The sequence below is a fragment of the Polypterus senegalus genome, chromosome 6 (genome assembly GCF_016835505.1).
Source record: "Polypterus senegalus isolate Bchr_013 chromosome 6, ASM1683550v1, whole genome shotgun sequence".
Lineage (NCBI taxonomy): Eukaryota > Metazoa > Chordata > Cladistia > Polypteriformes > Polypteridae > Polypterus > Polypterus senegalus.
In genome coordinates, this window is record NC_053159.1 from 5,807,501 (window position 1) to 5,826,626 (window position 19,126).

The window sequence follows — 19,126 nt, forward strand, 5'->3', positions numbered from 1 at the left end:
AACGAGGGGCAATTCACTCATCCTGTACTGTAGCAGTAGTGTATAACCTTAATTCAGCTGTTTCCATTAGTTTATAAACTATACCACCTAGAAGTGCTTTTAGTTTGTAACCTGGGAAAGGAAAGCGGTAGGCAGTGGTCCATAACTAGGTCAATGACTTTGAGCAGAGTCTTCCATCAAACAGACGGCCAGCCAGTCAAACGTGCAATGTTGCAGGTCCTGAAGCCTCCACCTGAAATTTTAACATAAATGGGGGCTCATTTCAGGTGCCGGAGGAAGCAAAGGAAGTGGAACATCACAAGGTGCGAAAGTCAGAGACCAATGCATGAGATCATCCAATTTGGATGTCAGAGAATGTGACTGATGCATGACACCAAACGCTTAACAATAAAGCTACCACCCCTGACAATGCTGATTTTCAGTAAGCACTATACATTGTCATGCATGCACATCGGACCTCCATAGGACCTCCTCATGGGCTCGATCAAGGTATGTGATAACCACCGGGGCGAGAGAGGACACAGCCGCCAATGTTCTCCTCTTCTTTTTCTCTCCCTGGACCTCACAGAAACCAACCAGTGTGGGCACTTAGCCCCACATGCCATAAAGAAGCTGGGCTGCCCAGAAGGATGTTTCATTCTCTCCTGAGAGCAAACTGCCAGACGGAGCTCCCAAGAAATGACCATGAGGTCATTTGAAAAGCTGAGAGCTAATTTTGTGTTTTTCCCAGTGACTAATTGTCCTTTTCGCCTTAAGGCGCATTTTGAGTTGGACTTCATACGATTAAATGGGACAACCAGGTTGGTGTCCCAAACTTTCAGTGTCGTCCTCCTGTCTCCTTATATTCCTGCACAGAGCCACAACATCCAAACTTTGCCATTTATCATATTTTTTATTATATTGTCTTCTATTTGGTAACACTTTTACATTTCTATACTTTGTCTTTTTATCTAAAATTACTGAAGTAATAAATATTACTTAAAATATTGGGGCGCCGGGTTCAAGGGGAGTTGCCATTTGCTCATCTTTGCAGGGTTATCAGGACTGAGAGGTCACACCACAATATGAAGAACAACTGCAGTAGGAGACAGACATTGGTTGGTTGGTTGGTATTTGTCGTATAAGCTGTAGAGCACTGAGCACTCATGTGTGTTGTGAGGACTCCCGTATGTTTGTTACTGCTGGTGACTAAGAGTGACAGGTGTTTGTGAAGGGGATTCCTATGTGGGATGACTGACAGTTGGTATCACTCGAGTCTTTGCGTGGCTGAGGTCTCTCTGCATGTGTGCATGTTAAAGTGTGGCAGTAGGCCAACCTAATAAACAGATTTGGTCAAGTCTACACACTTTAAATAATAATACATCACTATAATGCATTGCTATATACTCTTCAGACTGAAACTTATTTTTAACATATAGCAAATGTATTGCAGATTTATATAATGAATAATGTAATTGAGAAAGAGCCCAAACCACTAATGAGGTAAATCGATTGAACTGTGCATATATCTGCATGTATACCTGCATGTGAGCACACGATCAGTCGACCAGCCCCAATTAACACCCCAGAGCCCCTCTGCCATGCTACCAGACCCACCTAAACCCTTTCGAAGCCTGAGCACCATTAATAATTTATTTATTTGGTGATGTGAAAAGACAATTTTTACTCTGTGGATTAACATTGTAAATCAAATCAAAAATTTTAAATCATGCTTCGCCACGGGTAGCCAGTAACGTGTTAGCTTGCCATACCTTTCCAGCATAGTGTTGTATTCGGAAGCAGTTGTGGGGCAGCGTGTGATCATTGAGGAACTTGGAGTTCTTGCTCATGCGGCTCTCGAAGTGCTCGTGTCCCGCGCAGATCTGGTTCAACTTCTCCAGGAAGGTTTCATCGCTTACTGTGCCGGGCCGCAAACATTCCTCATCCAGCATGGCCAGGATGCCATTGGTGTTCTGGAGAATATAGCAGACAAAAAGGGATTCAACAATCAGAAATGATGGAAATTTGTTGTTTTTTTTTTCTTCCCTGGTTGGATTGAAGGTTTGGAAGATTTTAAAATAAGTGTTAAACCCACTATGTGTGCTTACATATGGTTGCATTTACTGGGCACAATCACGCATCACTCAGTCGTGCTGGGACAAACCACCAGTTAACCTACTGAACTACTCGGGTAATACTGAGAAAAGCCCACGCAAACCCCCCAAACAGACAGGGGATCCAGGAGATGTGTGGCAGCAAGGCTAACCACCAAGCTGTCCTCAAATAAAACATGATGAGCAAAAATTTTTAAAAATAATGAGTAAATAAAAGAAGTTGAGAGTAATAGGAAAGTAATAAGGAATTATGAACTGCACTCAAATTTTGACTTTGATAACAAATGGAGAATTTGGCCTACGCAAATGATCATAGATAGCCAAACCATCGAGAAAATGACCATAGAAATACAAAAAACGAAAATCCACAAAATGCAAAACAAAGGATACTTTCATGTATTCTATTTGAAATTTTTAAATAGTAATTTTTTTTTCCAGCCTTACATACTCATTTAATGGCATTCCTACTTAATGATTCACATTTGGTAACACAAATATTTACATTTCATTCTACATGTCTTGAAGTTAACCAGACATGCACTACCCATGAAGACCCCCACTTACATTTTCGATTAGGTCACAGATGATGGCATTATTGAAATAGTCAATGTGTGTCCATTCAATCCCCTAGAATAAAAAAGAAACTTTATTTTCAAATATAATGCCATTCAAAGCAAAGCACCATTAAAAGACACTTCAGCATCAAATCTTAGTGAAAAATACCCAAGCGTATTAAAAAAAAGCGAGAACAGACAAAGCAAGAACTCGGCATTAACAGAAACCTCTAATCATTCTTAATGCTGATTAATGTAATTCAATTTCATTTTTTTAAACTTACTTAACCTCCTCGGCAGGGTGGCAAAGTGGCGCACTGTTAGCACTACTGCCTCACAGCAAGAAGAGGCCCAAGTAGCCAATCCCAGATAGCGTAGGGTGCAAGGCAGGAACAAACCCTGGACAGGGCGCCAGTCTATCACGGGGGCAAACACACAGGCAAACCACCCACACAACAGGTGCCAATCCACCTAAATTTTAGGTATGTCTTTGGATACTGGGAGGAAACCCACATGCAAACTCGATGCAGGGTGGACCCAGGGTGCAAACCCAGGTCTTCTTACTGAAAGGTGGTAGCACCACCACTGCGCTGCCTCTCCCACTTTGTAAAGGTATTACCTTAAAATAAAACTTTCATTTGAAACCGGTATGGGCGGCACGGTGGCGCAGTGGTAGCGCTGCTGCCTCGCAGTTAGGAGACCCGGGTTCACTTTCCGGGTCCTCCCTGCGTGGAGTTTGCATGTTCTCCCCGTGTCTGCGTGGGTTTCCTCCCACAATCCAAAGACATGCAGGTTAGGTGGATTGGCGATTCTAAATTGGCCCTAGTGTGTGCTTGGTGTGTGGGTGTGTTTGTGTGTGTCCTGCGGTGGGTTGGCACCCTGCCCAGGATTGGTTCCTGCCTTGTGCCCTGTGTTGGCTGGGATTGGTTCCAGCAGACCCCCGTGACCCTGTATTCGGATTCAGCGGGTTAGAAAATGGATGGATAGATAAAACCGGTATTTACAGAAAGAAAGACAGATAGTGAAAGATAACAGAGAGACAGAACAGATGATTGAACAGATAATAGATAGAAAGTGAAAGGGATTATATGATAGACAGACAGACACGTGAAAAGACACTATACAATAGATAGATATGAAAGACTAGATAGATATGAAAGGCTAGATAGATTTTATTGATCCCAAGGAAAATTTATCTGTGAACCTGCGAGGTTGTGTCTGAGGTTTTGAGGTTCTGTCACGTCCCCTACAGGTCACAATCTTCACAAAAGGAAAAATGATGCAGAAAATGATAAAAGGTACCAGGGTGGGAGAGGAGAAACACACACACCGCCATACATTTTTGAATTGTACTCTGCATTGTGCTTATGCATAATTTATCATGTAAATTGTCTCAACATGAGTGAGTGTGGCATCCCGTTCAGAATTTAATTTCAACTTGTGTCCAGTGCTGCCCCCACATCAGCCTGGAGTGGATTTTGCGGATTTACTGTTAAAATGCTTGGATGGATGGATGATTTGTTAGCGGTGAAGGCCTTCAGCTCTCCTCACATATCAGCCAAAGACACAATGCCCATTAAAAAATGTGGAGGTGGACTTCCTCTGCAAGCAGCTCTCCTTCTACTCTCCAAACACTCCCCACCCCCCCGCTTAATGGCGGTTAATGTCAATTTCCCATGCACTTCTCTGGAATTCAGCCAAGAGCTGAAATATTCCAGCCCAAGGTCAAGACTGCTGGGTGCAGACTCAGACATTTCTTGAGCATCAGACAGAGTGAAACAATGAGAAGAAAAAGGCAAAATTTAAATTGAGGCCATCCATCCATCGATCGGCAGGCGAGGCTTCATGAAACAAATGCACCTTTAGGAGATGAAGTTCACCCTTCGAGCAAACTAAGAAGTGTTACATTAATATTATGGATTATGTAAATCGTGACTGCATGGTCATTAATTCATAGTTGCTTCTATAACCATTCATTACGTCAATTTAACAGCAGTGTTACCTCCTGACATTACATTACACACCAGTAACCATTTGTTCATTTTAAACTCCATAATAATTTTGTTATTAATTTTTATTTTACATTGCAGCACTGCTGCCTCGAGGATATGCAGACAGAAGGAAACAAAGGCCCAGCATACTGGACTCATAACTAAGAGGAACTGGAGAAGGACCAGAGCAGACTCTTCTTCTTTAGGAGATGCTGTTCCTATAATTTGGGAAGTGAGATCCTGCACATCTTCCACAACTCTGTGATGGCCAGTGTGGTGTGATGGGCTAGTGACATCTCTTCAAGAGAGCCCACCAAATTCACAAGCTAATTAAAAAGGGCAGGCTCGGTTATGGAGCACATTCTGGAACCCCTTGAAGTAGCAGGAGAGAATGAAGTTAAAGCCGAGTGTCACCATGTACAATGTTACATATCCTCTCTGTGACACACCAACACCGAGGACTTTCAGACAACAAATCATTCAGCAGAAGTGTGTCAACATACATGACGGGGGTCCTTTATATATCAAGGTCAACACCAATATCCCATCAACCCCAGTACACCCTTTTTCCTGATAGCAATTGTAATGTCTGTGTCAAGGAAGATTTTTGGGTTGCCCCTCCCTTTCATTATGACCCTGCTTCACCATATATGGAACAAAAGTACCCACAAAAGTTTGTTAAAATCTTGGAAAATATGAATTTAGAAAGTGGATGAAAGCAGACAAGCCCACCAGACGTGTTTTTTTTTTAAAAAACAAACAAAAAAAAGACTCTGAGCAGGGGTCAGGAGGACACATGAAAAGCAAAGAGCAGAACTTGTACATCTTGGCAGTAATGGATATAATGAGGTTATTAGAAATAAACTTGATGCATTAGGACTAAAAGTCAAGACGGAGGTAAAGAATTTAGGGGTAACTGTTGACTGTAATCTGAATTTTAAAATCGCATATTAAATCAGACCACTAGGACAGCATTTTTTCACTTAACAGCAAAAGTTAGACCTCTTATATCATTGAAAGATGCTGAAAAATGAGTTCATGCTTTTGTTTTCAGTCGACTAGATTACTGTAACGCACTCCTCTCAGGACCACCCAAAAAAGACATCAATCGATTACGACAAGTGCATATTGGAGCTGCTAGAATCCTAACAAGGAAAAGAAAATCCGAGCACATCTCTCCAGTTTTGATGTCACTACACTGGTTACCTGTGTCATTCAGAATTGACTTTAAAATACTGTTTATGGTTTACAAAGCCTTCAATAATCTGCTCCATTTTATATATCGGAGTGTCTGACATCTTATATTCCAAATTGTAACCTTAGATCTTCAAATGAGTGTCATAGTGGCTCTAAAATCTATACTAACACCTACTCTCTCTTCTGTTTCTTTTCCCGTTTTTTTTGTGGTGGTGACCTGCACCGCCACCACCACCTAATCAAAGCACCATGATGTTCCTACATTGATGGATTAAAAGCCAGAAGTCTACATGACCATCATCAAGTCCTTCCATGAGAACCCTAAATGCACACAGGACTGTTTCATTGGCCATTGGACCTTACTTTTATTCTATGTTAATTAGTTTTGTCTTATTTTAATTCTTACTTTGTCTTTTTTTTCTCTTTTCTTCATTATGTAAAAGCACTTGTTGTTGTTGTGTCTGTAACAACGTACGGTAGATTTCCTTAACGTTGATCTTGTTTGTTGAGAGTTGTGGTGACGTTCTGCACCTGCACTTGAGTGAGGAGCTCCATATAAGAACAAAGTCGTCTGTCCTATTGTTTTATATTGGTGAGGTGGCCATGATAGACTGGCCATCCCACCCAGCTCTGCGAAGAGGATGACTTGTGTTCTGTGTCTTGTATTTACCCCAAAAAATGACACCCTCTGCATGCCCATCCTTACCTCTCTCTGCCTCTGAATTGCCCTTCCCAAGACTTCTTCCATTTTTTCCTATAAGATTTTTTTGGGAGTTTTTCTTGTGTTCTTCTTCAAGGCAGGGGAGATTGGCAGTCAAAAGACATGGCCTGTGAATGCCCATTTCTGCACTCCTTGTGTGATTTTGTGCTACACCAGAAACACTTGGTTATTCTTACTACATTTCCTTTCCGATTGCTCACCCATTCATTTAATCATCGTTAAACCAAGCAGTTCACGGTCACAGGGTTGATTAATTGTATTTTTTTAAGAATCTTTGTCCCTTCATGTCACCTACAGTAGCATGCTTTAGTACAGAACTACCAAACCTGTGCCACACAAGCAGGCAGGCCCGGATTGAAAAGCAGCCAAGGCTCGCCTCCTCACAGCAGGAATGACAAGTCGCCTCTGCAGTAACGATGGAGGTGCACTTGCTTTTGTTTACGCTCGAAAAGCACCCGTGTCCAATCACATGGCACCCTTCTGCTGTTTACCTGAGACTCTAAAGCCGTTGCCCGATAGCGTCGAGTTCAAGAAAGCGTTGCTTAGCAACAGGAGTGTGTGTGGGTTGAACGCACCGAGTAGTGGGCATGCTGGTGCTCATTAGGCAGAAAGCTTTTTACCTGAAGCAGCGCTGGTGTCATTAACCTTTCGTGTGAGGCGCCCGTCCTGGGATGAGTTACATAAAATGTTTGTCAGTGCGCTCGCTTGCTTTATTTACTTTGACGGTTATGGCAATCAAAAGCTGAACGTTTATCTGCTCCTTGTCAGAAGCTGCACACCTGTCTTAATTTGACCTCATTAGGACAGCGCGCGGCTCACACGGCACCACCAGTTCAGAGATTCAAAGTCACCCGTGTTTGCTTTGATGGCACATGGTTGGCACATGGATCCGGCTCATTCGAGGGGCTGTGCTTTGCTGTGGGATCCAAAGTGGACAAAAATTAAGGATAATACAAATCTCACATATTACTTTTAGGATGACATATTACTAATAATAATTCTTTACATTTCTATAGTGTTTCTCTCACTACTCAAAGCTCTTTACATAGTGAGTGGGGAGCCTGTTCAACCACCACCAATGTGCCGCACCAACCTGGATGAAGCAAAAATAGCCTTTTTTGCACCAGTATGCTCACCTCATATTAGGAGGTGAAGGGGTTAGAGAGAAAGACAGACAATTGGAGACAGGGGATGATTAGGGGGTCAGAATGTCCAGGCCGTGGGGGGTGATTTAGTCAGGACATCGGGATACACCCTCCTCTTTACGAAGAATGCCCAGGGATTTTTAATGACCACAGAGAGTCAGGACCTCCATTTTACATCTCATCCAAAAGGCATCACTTTTACAGCCCAGTGTCCCTGTCACTGCATTGGGGTCCACACACAGACAGATCACATGGTAAAGCGCTCCCTACTGGCCACTACAACACAAATCCAAGCTTTTCCTGGTTGGTTTCCCATCCAAATACTGGCCGGGCCCAAACATGCTGAGCTTCAGGTGGATGAAGTGCAAGAGATATGGCTGCATGTCATTTTCTCACCCTCCTATTCCAGACTAAGGTCTTAGCCTGGGGCGTTTGGGGTGCTGGAGCCTATCCCAGCTAGTAAAAGGCACAAGGTTGGAACACACCCTGGAGAGGGCACCCATCGACCCTGCAGTGGTGTTGTGTGGTTGGTTATTTAGACAGTTGCCTTTATGCAAGGTGACCTACAAGATCTGTACTTGGTACAAATAGTATATAGAAGGGGGGACAAATTGGTGTCAGTTTGATATTTTCAAGTTAGCAAATTACCTGTTAGACTCCCCCACCCCATTATTATAATCACTTCTGACCAAAAAAAAAAAAAAATCAATAGAACGTCCCCTGCTCTGTTATTAGTATTGACACCAGCGTAGTCTTCACGGAAATAAGAGAACAATTGGGTGGGCAGCATGACAAAGGTTTGGAGAATAATAATAATAATAATAATAATAATAATGCATTTTATTTATATAGCGCCTGTATGGAAGACAATCCTTGCTAAAATGAAATCCCATCCATTAAATTTTCTTAACCCACTTCTCCTTGGCATCTGAAGCCTCTCCCATCAATCGTCAGACACAAGGTAGGAACGCTACCTGGTCAGGGCGCCAGTCCACCACAGGGTGAGCAGCCACCACAGAGAATACGCGGTAATACATCACATTTTCATGCCTACATTTTGCCATTTCTTTTTTGTTATCCATTGTATTTCAGTACATCAGGCCAGGCTGCCAACTGCATTTGTTTCTACGACCAGAATGCAAATCAAATTGTCATTCAGCATTTTCGGGTTGCTTGGGGTCATTTCAGTCACAACTGTGCATTCTCCATCTGCGTCATGAGACATGCAATGTAAAATAAGTACCATATATACTTGTGTTTAAGTTCTGCTGCGGATAAGTGGGGACTTGATTTTACAGTATAATTTCTGGTATTTTAGAATGTCGGTCGTATAAGTCGAATGCGGAAAACTTGCGCTATTGGTCCAAGAGATTCTGATATGCTAATGCCCACCTGAGAGAGTAAGCACGGGGCACACGGCCTTTTTGTTTTCTATGTATTGTGCCTACATGACCACACGGTAATACCTGAGCTATTCCAGAGCGATGTTTGCACCGATTTGTGTTTTTCGTATCTCACACCCTCATACACCGTTATTGTAACAGCATCCCTTATCTACAATGTCGCGTTCGATCAGAAAAAAATATGAAACTGGTTTTAAATTAAAAGTCGTTGAAGTGGAGAAAGAAATTTGTAACTGCGCTGCTGCAACAAAAGTCCATATGTCTGAGAGCCATCACATAAAAATGGGTAATGATTTGCAAATCAACATGAAGCTCCTTCACTTAAGACAGACGCACCACATTGTATGTCTCACTGTCTGAATAAGTCACACCCATATATTTAATAACACATCAGTAGCCAGAACATGTCCTGTGTTCCATTTACTTTGGAAGTCGGAATGACGTCACACCCGACTTGATCGTGTTTCAGTAAAACTTTTGGAAAAGCAATATAGACGCCTCCAGGGAAACCTGCCGTGCTTGCTCTTTCGGGATGCAGAGGACTACCAAACATGTTGTTAACGTATTACGCAGATTTTTGCACATCCCAACACCGTTAGCAACATGTCCACTGACAGACGTTGAACAGTACTGCGTTTCCAACTGATTTAATGAGATGAAAGCTTAAACAAATAGTATAATATTACAGAGCTTTCACTTCTGTTGACGTGCAGTGCGGACATCTTTGATTTTGAGCACAGGGTTGGCGAGGCTCTCCTGACTAGCAGATCTGACTTGTGGGGGGCGTCTCAGTTGAAACTTCCTACTTGGAACTCAGAAATTCCAACTTCCCAGTTCAAATGGAGTGCAGCAATAATCCTGATTGGAACGTCTTCTTGGCCCTGCTGTTGATGCCCCTTGACCCTCCCTTTGATGCAGATTTGTTACGGAATTTAGTTTTGGCAAAATTAATTTGGTTTCAATTATGAAACATAAAAATCATACCAAAGTTAATGTGGTTTACATGTTGCATTTAGTTATGACATAGATAATCCATGTAGAGGTACAGCAGAAGTGTGGAAGAGTTTAAGAGAAGTGAGAGTAGATGTGTCTTCTTAGGGATGCAAGGCTCTCAAAAAAGAACAGGGCCTGTTAAATTCCATTGAGGCTTAAAGGGTGAATCACATACTCGGGGACACCTAATGGAGATTAAGGGGAAGTACATTTAGGACTGAAGACGGGAAGCACTTCTTTACAGTACCAAGAGTTGGTTAAGGTACTCTGGAGCCATGGAGTCGAATCTAGAAATGTGACCACTTTTAAGAAGAATCTGGATGAGATATGGGGACACCTTAGCTATTAGCTAAACAAACAGGCTTTTTGTGTGACCAGCAGGGGGCAATGCAGCACCTCAAACCCCAGACACATTCGCACAGATACATGTCCTAGGTGCCAATGTAAAGTTTATTATAATCAATTACCTTATAAAAAGGTTTCTTTTAATAAACACCAACACAAGTCCCAAATCTTTTCTCTCTCTTCCTTTCTGACTTCTCCACTCCTCTCAAACAAGCTTTGTCCTCTACCTTGCAAATCCAACTCATCTGGATGAGGTCAAGTGGCTCCTTTTATCTTAGACTGGGGAATACTTCTGGTGCCAGAACAGATGCCATAGGAAGCCCAATAGGGTAGGGATTACTAATCCCAGTAGCATCTCCTGGTGGACCCCATTGAACTCAACAGGGCTGCCCCATGGGACTACAGCTCCTAGCATGCCCTGCAGAGGTCTGTGGGAGAGTTCCAGTTTGGTTATGCTGCCATCTAGCATATCGGGGCGATCCACTGACCTAAATTAATCATCTCCCCCTGTTCCTCAATTACATTGGCCTCCCAGCCAGGTAAGGAACTTTGGTCCATTCCCTACCGAAATACCAGCATATTTACTCCAAGGTTGTCAGCTCCTGCCAACCTTCTGGTAAATCTTTCTTCTTGGTCATTCGGTACAGCTGTGTCCGGGCCAGGTAATAAATCACATACTACCCCCGTCGGGACACCAGCTGTTCTTTGCAATGGACTGAGCGGTCTCCTCTTGTTTGCCAAATGTTTGTTTCTTAAGGTACTTTTTGAACTTCTAAACAGACATGAGGCTAGAGACAGTTACAAGTGCAAGGTGGACCCACCAAAAGTAACCCATGTCGTTACTGAAGGGTTAGTGAGGGGGCGATTCCTTCTGTGCATTATCAGCTGCTAGTTAAAACACCCATGTCTCACATGGCCAAAAAACAAGATTAGGAACACAGGTGAAGACATAAAGAAAGAGGGCAGTCTGAGGCTATGTAACAAACAGTAAGAATGAAAGGTGGTGTTTTAGCACACAGAATAAGAAATGAAATGGTTAACTCAAGAAAATGGGGGGGGAAGAAATGAAGTACGAGGAGATAAACACTGAAACAGGATGACTGTAGTAGGTTACCTCTCTGATGTACTCCTCTTGTTCTTCACGCAGAGTCAGCTCTATGAAGATCTGCTGAAGCTTCTCGTTACAGTAGTTAATGATGAACTGCTCAAAGCTGTTATCCTGCCAAAAACCAGAAAGAATTTTAGTACAAGAAGCACACCAGCCGTCAACAGCTCGACACTAATATTAGTCAACAGTAGCCGGGCCCTGTTACAGGAGTTCCCGTCTTTCACGGCGGTGATCCCACGTTTACCACCTTCTTTGAAGAGATGGCTTCTTGAGGAGACTCTGTGAAAGTGACACGCTTTCCATGATTTGTGTTTTATTAAGTATTAATAATATATGTAGTAAGGCTAAATCAATGAAGTTTTTTTTGCCCTGGCCATCTGACCTGTGCACAGACTTCTCTTTACAGATTTAGAACATGAGATTACACAGTACAGTATACAAGGACTCTGCTTGTCTTCTAATTATGTGCAGTCAATCCTCAACTCTCCTAGGAAGCAAACACCAAAGTCAAAGACGTGAAAGTGAATACATTGAACCTTTGGGAAATTGGGGGTTAGGTTCCGGGGGACCACCAACAACTGTAGTCCTTTGCTAGACTGCTCAAAATCCACTTTTCTGCAAAGAATTCCTTTTAATACACACTTTTCATAACACAGTAACCATGAAATAGCCTATATAATGCAGTCAACAGAATACAATCAGTAACATGCAGAATATTTTTCTCAGTAGCCATTTCCTAGAATTCTGTGAGCTTTTGTGCCAACATCTCCATACAAAAATAAATAAAAAAGAAACTTTAGTCGCTGCTGTCAAAAGACACAGAGATTGGCGAGATCTCAACATCACCTCTGACACTCTGTACCTCATGGCAGCTGGATGGGATAATCCGGCAGCGACGTTGGCTGTGTGTGTTGTTTGAACTCAGTAAGTGTCTCGGCATATGGGATCAGAGCAGAGGCGAGGTGCCATTTGATCTTCAGGCTGCCATTGATGATGGGATTGGCAGCCTCAATGTCTCTAGCTGGCTGGTTGTAGCCGACAGAGGGTGCCAACATCCCAACACAAAGTTTATTGAACACCTTCATTTTCTCACCACCTGTGCCATCTGTTTAAGATAGGGTGAAATCAAAGTAGTCAACGTAGACCTCTGTATTAATGTTTGCAGTGCATATGTCTGTTATATGCTATTCAGTATGGGATCTGTAAAAGCCGAGTTAACGTTTGTGACGCACCATCGGTCGGAATGATAAATGCAATGCATATGTCTTTCATGCGCCATTTTGCATGGGATTCTTAAAAGCAGTGTTAACGCTTGTGGTGCGTCATCTAGTGGAATGACAACTGTAACACATTTAATTACTAAAAATGTTTGTGATGTGCCATCTGTTGGAATGACCAATGCATAGTGTATGTCTCTGTTACATGCCATTTAGTATGGAATTCATGAAAGCAGAGTTAATGTTTGTGATGTGCAATCTGTTGGAATGACAAATGAAATATGCAGGCTGTGGGTTCAAATCCCACTAAAAAGACACTTTGTGACCATGACCAGGTCATTTGACCAGCCTGTGCTCCAGTTAGAAAAACAAAAGAATTGTAACCAATTGTATCAAAAGTTATAAGTTGCCTTGGGTAAAGGTGTCAGCCATATATGTAAATATAACTGTAAATATGTCTCTGTTATATGCCATTTGGTGTGGGATTTGTGAACACTGTGTTAATGATTGCGATGCACCATTTCATGATTGTTTTTATTGTGTTTACTTTAATGCTTCTTTGAACAGCACTATGGCGCAACCTCTGTTGTTGTAAATGTGCTTTTATAAATAAATCTAATCTAATTTGTTGGAATGACAAATGCAATACATTTTAATACTACTAATGTTTATGATGTGCCAACTGTTAGAGTGACAAATGTAACGCATTTTATTACTACATGTATTACAAAATACTTTCCAATAGATGGTGCACTGCAAATGTTAACACTAATGTCTTATGTTAAATTACTGAGATTTCAACCCGTCTCAGACAAGTAGCACAGCTAGTCCACCTTAATAAAAGGATAAGGGACTGCGTGTTTGGCTGTGTCTCTTAGCAACCAGACAGACACAAAGACCCATCTCCTTTTATTAAGGTGGACTAACGTGAAAATAAAAATGAAGTTACAAATGAAATCCTGCGAAAGTCAAAGGCGTGAAAGCTGAGGATTGACTGTCTCTATGTTATGTGAGCTACTGCTTTACTTTTTAATTTGTGTTTCTTTTTCTTATTACTATTCCTTTGACATCTTGATAAAGCACATTGAGCTACACTCTGTGGATAAAAATGTGATACGGAAATAAATGATTTTGTTTGCCCTTAATGTCTACAAGCTGAAGGTTGACAGATTCTGCTGTTTGTTTGGGGCTTTAAGATTTGATGCTCAGGTTCTCCCAAGTTTGTGACACTCTTGTTGTCAAGGCTGGAGGTCCTCGGCACAAATCTCACAGAACGTGTCACAAATTTTGACTAAAGCGTCAGAGGTGAACTCCACGGACTAGATGGCAGTGATGCACAAAGACGTGGTTGACAACCTGCTGCAACAACATCGATATAATCAGAGTGAGTGACGTTTAATCTCCTGTTTAGCTTTTAAAAAAGCCACGTGCTGTAGAAAGGACAACAACGACCCAAAAGTGGATTTAGCTCCTCTGGTTTTATAAGCTCCCATTTACGCACTCCAGACATAAACTGCTTATGAATGATGATATCAAGCCTTACAATCATCTGATTAAAGAACAAACAGGACAGAGTAACATTAAGGCAGGAATCCACATTGAATTCTGGTGAATATTCCCCAATACTAAGAAGAAAAAAAAAGTGTTGATGCATCAAAATGTTTCATCTGAAAAAAACCAAAAGTAGTTAAACCAACAGCAACAGGCAAAGTGCAGGCGGAGCTCCACACAAAGTAAACAGCACACAGGGCAAGGAACAGCAGTGTCAGGCTGGGGGGACAAAAAAAAAAAAAAAAAAAAAGAAACTGCACACCAAAACCCCAAGAACATTAAATATCTTAACAAAAGTATACTTTTCATATAAATCTACAAAAACAGCAATGAAAACACACAATATTTCTTGTAAAATTCACTGGATTCTTTTTGGTTCTCTCTTTCAGGTCATCGGGTTAGTCATTTCATTTCCATTTTTTAGGGTGTTAAGACGATGAAGCCTCAAGACCAAACCCTTGGAGCATCAACTCCACAAGCACAAGCCGGCTTTGCTGTGTAGCTCTCGTTTCTGAAAAAAAAAATCATTGAAAACATTCGGAATCTATGGATGGATAATGAATAAATTTCCTCAAGCTAAATAAGACAAAAAAAAAAAGGAAATCTTAGTCGTTGGTAAAAAATGAAAATAATATGGGGGTTTTAGAAATAAACTCGATACCTCATCATTAAGTGTCAAGGTGGAAGTAAAGAATTTCTGTGTAATTATGGATGCTGGCCCAAACTTTAAATTGCACATTAACCAGATTATGAAATCTGCATTTTTTTTTCAGTTAATATTGTAAAAAGCTGGACCTCTTATCACATCACAAGACGCTGAGAAATGAATTCAGGCTTTTGTTTTTGGATACTATAGATTTCCAGATTACTGGAACAGGTCGACCTAAAGACAACAATCGACTGGTGGCTGCGAGTTCAGAATGCAGCAACAAAAATCTCAGCTACAAAATGGAAATCTAAGCACATCACACTAGTGTTACCATTGTTACATTGGTTACCCGCATCTTAGAAGTGACTTTAACCTCCTTAGAATTATATTTATTTCTCAAAAAAAAGTTGGCTTGAAAAACAACATTTTTATTAAATCTTATCTCTCTTAAATCTCTCTGGATGTAGGAGTCATAGTGGACTCTAAGCTATTGACTTCCCGACAGTGTTCAGAAGCCATTAAGAAGGCTAACAGAGTGTCAGGTTATATAACGCCTTGATGTGTGCAGTAAAAGTCACAGGAGGTTCTGCACAGGCTTTATAACACACTGGTGAGGCCTCATCTGGAGTACTGAGTGCAGTTTGGTCTACAAAAAGACATAACACCACCAGAAAAGGTCCAGAGAAGAGCAACTAGGCTGACTCAGGGCTACAGGGGTTGAATTATGAGGAAAGATTAAGAGTTGAGCCTTTACAGTTTAAGCAAAAGAAGAGGAGACCTGACTGAAGTGTTTAAAATGATGAAGGGAATTAGTGCAGTGGATCGAGACGGAGACTTTAATATGAGTTCATAATATGAGAACACGGGGACACAGTTGGAAACTTAATAAGGGAAAATTCCACAAACACATTAGGAAGTTTTTTCTTACACAAAGAATGATAGACACTTGGAATAAGCGGCCAAGTAGTGAGGAGGACAGTAAGACTTTACGGACTTTCAAAACTCAACTTGATGTTTTTTTGGAAGAAATATGTGGAGAGGACTGACAAGCTTTGTTGGGCTGAATGGCCTGTTCTTGTCTCGAGTGTTCCAATGAACTGTAAAATGTGAAAAACACTAAAAGTTCAAAGTCAGAAGTGGAGAAAGTATAATAATGATACAAAATGAATAATAGCAATGAATAATAATAATAATACGAATAGCACACTGCACATGTGCAAGTGACCCAAGCGTCACTTTTAGATTCACCAAAATCACTTCTGGTTTCATTGAACGTTTTAATGTAAGGTAAAATGAGCCTGTTTGAGGGGTGAGATGCAGGGTAGGTCATGTGACGTGGCGGTCTCTGACTAACTAAGATTACATAAATGACGACTGTGACTGAAAATTGCTGGGCAAGTCATGTAATGTGGCATGGCCTTCATTTCTCCAAAATAGTGAGAGCACTTTGTCAGAACTTCTTGACTTCAATTAACGATGAAGCTTTACAACAAAAGGTTAAAAGGATTTAATTATTTTAAACATTTATCAAGCACATCTCACACCTCCATTGTTAGTAAATAGTCACATTGTTCTCAAATCTGGGTTTTCAATGTTGGTCCTGAAACACCAGCTACACAGCAGCACGTAAAAGTGGCGGCTTGACGAGAAAGCGAATGATCCTTTGAAGGGTAAGGCTTTAAAAAAATAACCTGAATTAAATACCATCAAAGAGTTAATAAAAATCAAAAAGTCCTTTAATTATAGTAGCAGAATACAAATATGTCTGACCGTCCCAAAATGGTTAATATTATTTAAGTTACTGCAAAGCTCCCATTTTTCATTTTCCATTTCAGTCCCCCAGAATATTAGTATGATGAAGGTTAGGATTGCTTCTTTACTACTGCAGTAGGACATTAGAAGATGCAGTGGTCTTTGTAAGTGGAGAACAATTAGGGGTGAGAGGACCCCTCAGCTGTTCAGATTACTGTATCCAAATCCCAGATACTACGGCATCACACACACAAGTGGCTGTTTGCCAACGACGAGGCCCTCCAATCGGTAAGATAACTTTATAATATTTCCAGCCATTTTTGTAACCCACTTATCTAGGGCAGTATCAATGGGTACTGGGGGCAGCTGGAGACAATCCCAGTAATCATCGGGTGCATGGAAGGAACATCACCTGGACAGGACACCTGTCTGACACAGGGTGAACACATCAGACACATCACTCACACACATCAGGGGGCAATTTAAAAATGGCAATCCACCAAAATCTCTGGATTAGTAGGAGGAAACCGGACCACCACAAGAAAAGACACAAGGAACACGCAAACTCCACACAGGGAGTAACAGTGATGTGGACCCTTGTCCCCTTATTGTAAGGAACCAGAGCTATCACTGCATCACACCGTTTACATCTTTATGGGTATGTTTACCAGTAACATTTTGTGATAAGTGTCAGGATTTGGTACCACATAAGCACATTGTTTTTTTGTTTAGTGATGTGGATGTGTCTCTCTTTCTCACACTATTTATATATATATATATATATATATATATATATATAAAATATATAAATAAAAAAATAAATATATACAGTAATCCCTCACTATATCGCGCTTCGACTTTTGTGGCTTCACTCTATCGTGGATTTTATATGTAAGCAAATCAAAATATATAACGCAGATTTTTCGCTTGGACAATAGTGTCTTTTTACTTCTGGTACTTGCTTCCTCAGTTGGTTTGCCCAGTTGATTTCATACAAGGGACGCTATTGGCGGATGGCTCAGAAACTACCCAATTAGAGCACACAGTTAAGCTCAATGATGGAGCACCGAATTCGATTCCACTGTGTTAACCAGGAAGTCTCGTCTCGTTCATTCAGTATCAACATGTTTTGCTGTGTAAAGAGTTAACTTTTGTGCATTTTCTTGTATTGTATGTATTTATTGCTGGTGGCCTGTCTATCGTAATGGCTGTAACATAACATGTGAGATATCGGAGACGCTCGATATCTTATCAATAATATTTAGGTTTTACTGTATATAAACAGTGTGTTTACATACATAATTTCAATGAATCTTACCTAATATCTAAGAATACAAAGGTTTAATGCTTTAGAACTGTGCGGGAAATGTTTATAAGAGTGTGGGAGAGTTTATAAGGGCTTAAAATATATAAAAATAACCATATGAACATAAGGTTTTTACTTTGTGGATTTTTACCTTTCACATTTGGGGGTTCTGAAACGTAACCCCCACGATAGGTGAGGGATGACTGTGTGTACATACTGGATGTATGTATATGTATACATATGATTATATATATATATATATATATATATATATATATATATACATATATATATATATATATATATAATCTAACGTTTGTATGTCTGTCTGCTTTTCATGAGAGAACTACTTGACAGATTTAGATAAAGATTAAATATATAAAATGCACACAATCAAACAGAGTAGAATTCTGATTATCCGCACCCCAATTTACTGAATTTCTGCATTACTCGAGGTGAGCGTGTAAGTGTAATTCTCTACTTTTCTTATAATTTATAAAAGCTAAGCTGTGAATACCGTATCAACCATGTAAACGTGACACTTTTAGCCTCACCTGTACTGAGCGAGAGGTCGAGGAGCTGGTGACATAGTAAAGCGGGCCTGAATCCCTCCTCAATTCCTTCTACTACTTACTGTCAGTGTGTTGCCAGTGTTGACCAGGTACAGATGCTCTACTTTTTTACTCACTTAAGATTTTTTTTGTTTATAAATTTCTAAAGTGCTCTGCTGAACTGCCTTTGGGAACTGTAAACCAGCATGCTTTGGCTGAGCGGCAAGCACTTTGTGGCATGAGTTAAATGGAGCCCACCATCTGTAAGGTTTGCAGAGTATGCCACTGACCACCATGAGCAAGTGCTTCTGTCTGGTGACATCAGCTGATCTTCCTCTATGTCAGCTCCCCACCTTCTCTGTGCAGTGTCACCACTACACTCCACCCGTCCACTGTGCAAATCCCACACTTATCGCCATGTGAATTGCTGTGGACTCAGACGGCGAAGTATCGAAGTTTGCAGATCTGTGCTGTGGTGAACTGTGAACCTGTGTTCTTTGGCTGAGAGGCCTGCTTTACAGCAGGAGATAAATAGAGTTCTCCCTCCATC

At 41.1% G+C, this 19,126-nt stretch overlaps 1 protein-coding gene across 9 annotated transcripts in view; it reads right to left on the reverse strand.

Moving 5' to 3' along the window:
* The window catches only part of myo1b (myosin IB), a 220,772-nt gene that overhangs the window by 45,366 nt on the left and 156,280 nt on the right, over positions 1-19,126 (reverse strand). For all 9 annotated transcript variants that reach the window (XM_039755322.1, XM_039755325.1, XM_039755323.1 and 6 more), the window contains 3 exons: positions 11,557-11,661; positions 2,658-2,720; positions 1,752-1,952 (listed from right to left, as the gene is read on the reverse strand). In XM_039755322.1, coding sequence (XP_039611256.1) covers positions 1,752-1,952; positions 2,658-2,720; positions 11,557-11,661 — 369 coding nt within the window. The remainder of the gene's footprint in view (positions 1-1,751; positions 1,953-2,657; positions 2,721-11,556; positions 11,662-19,126) is intronic.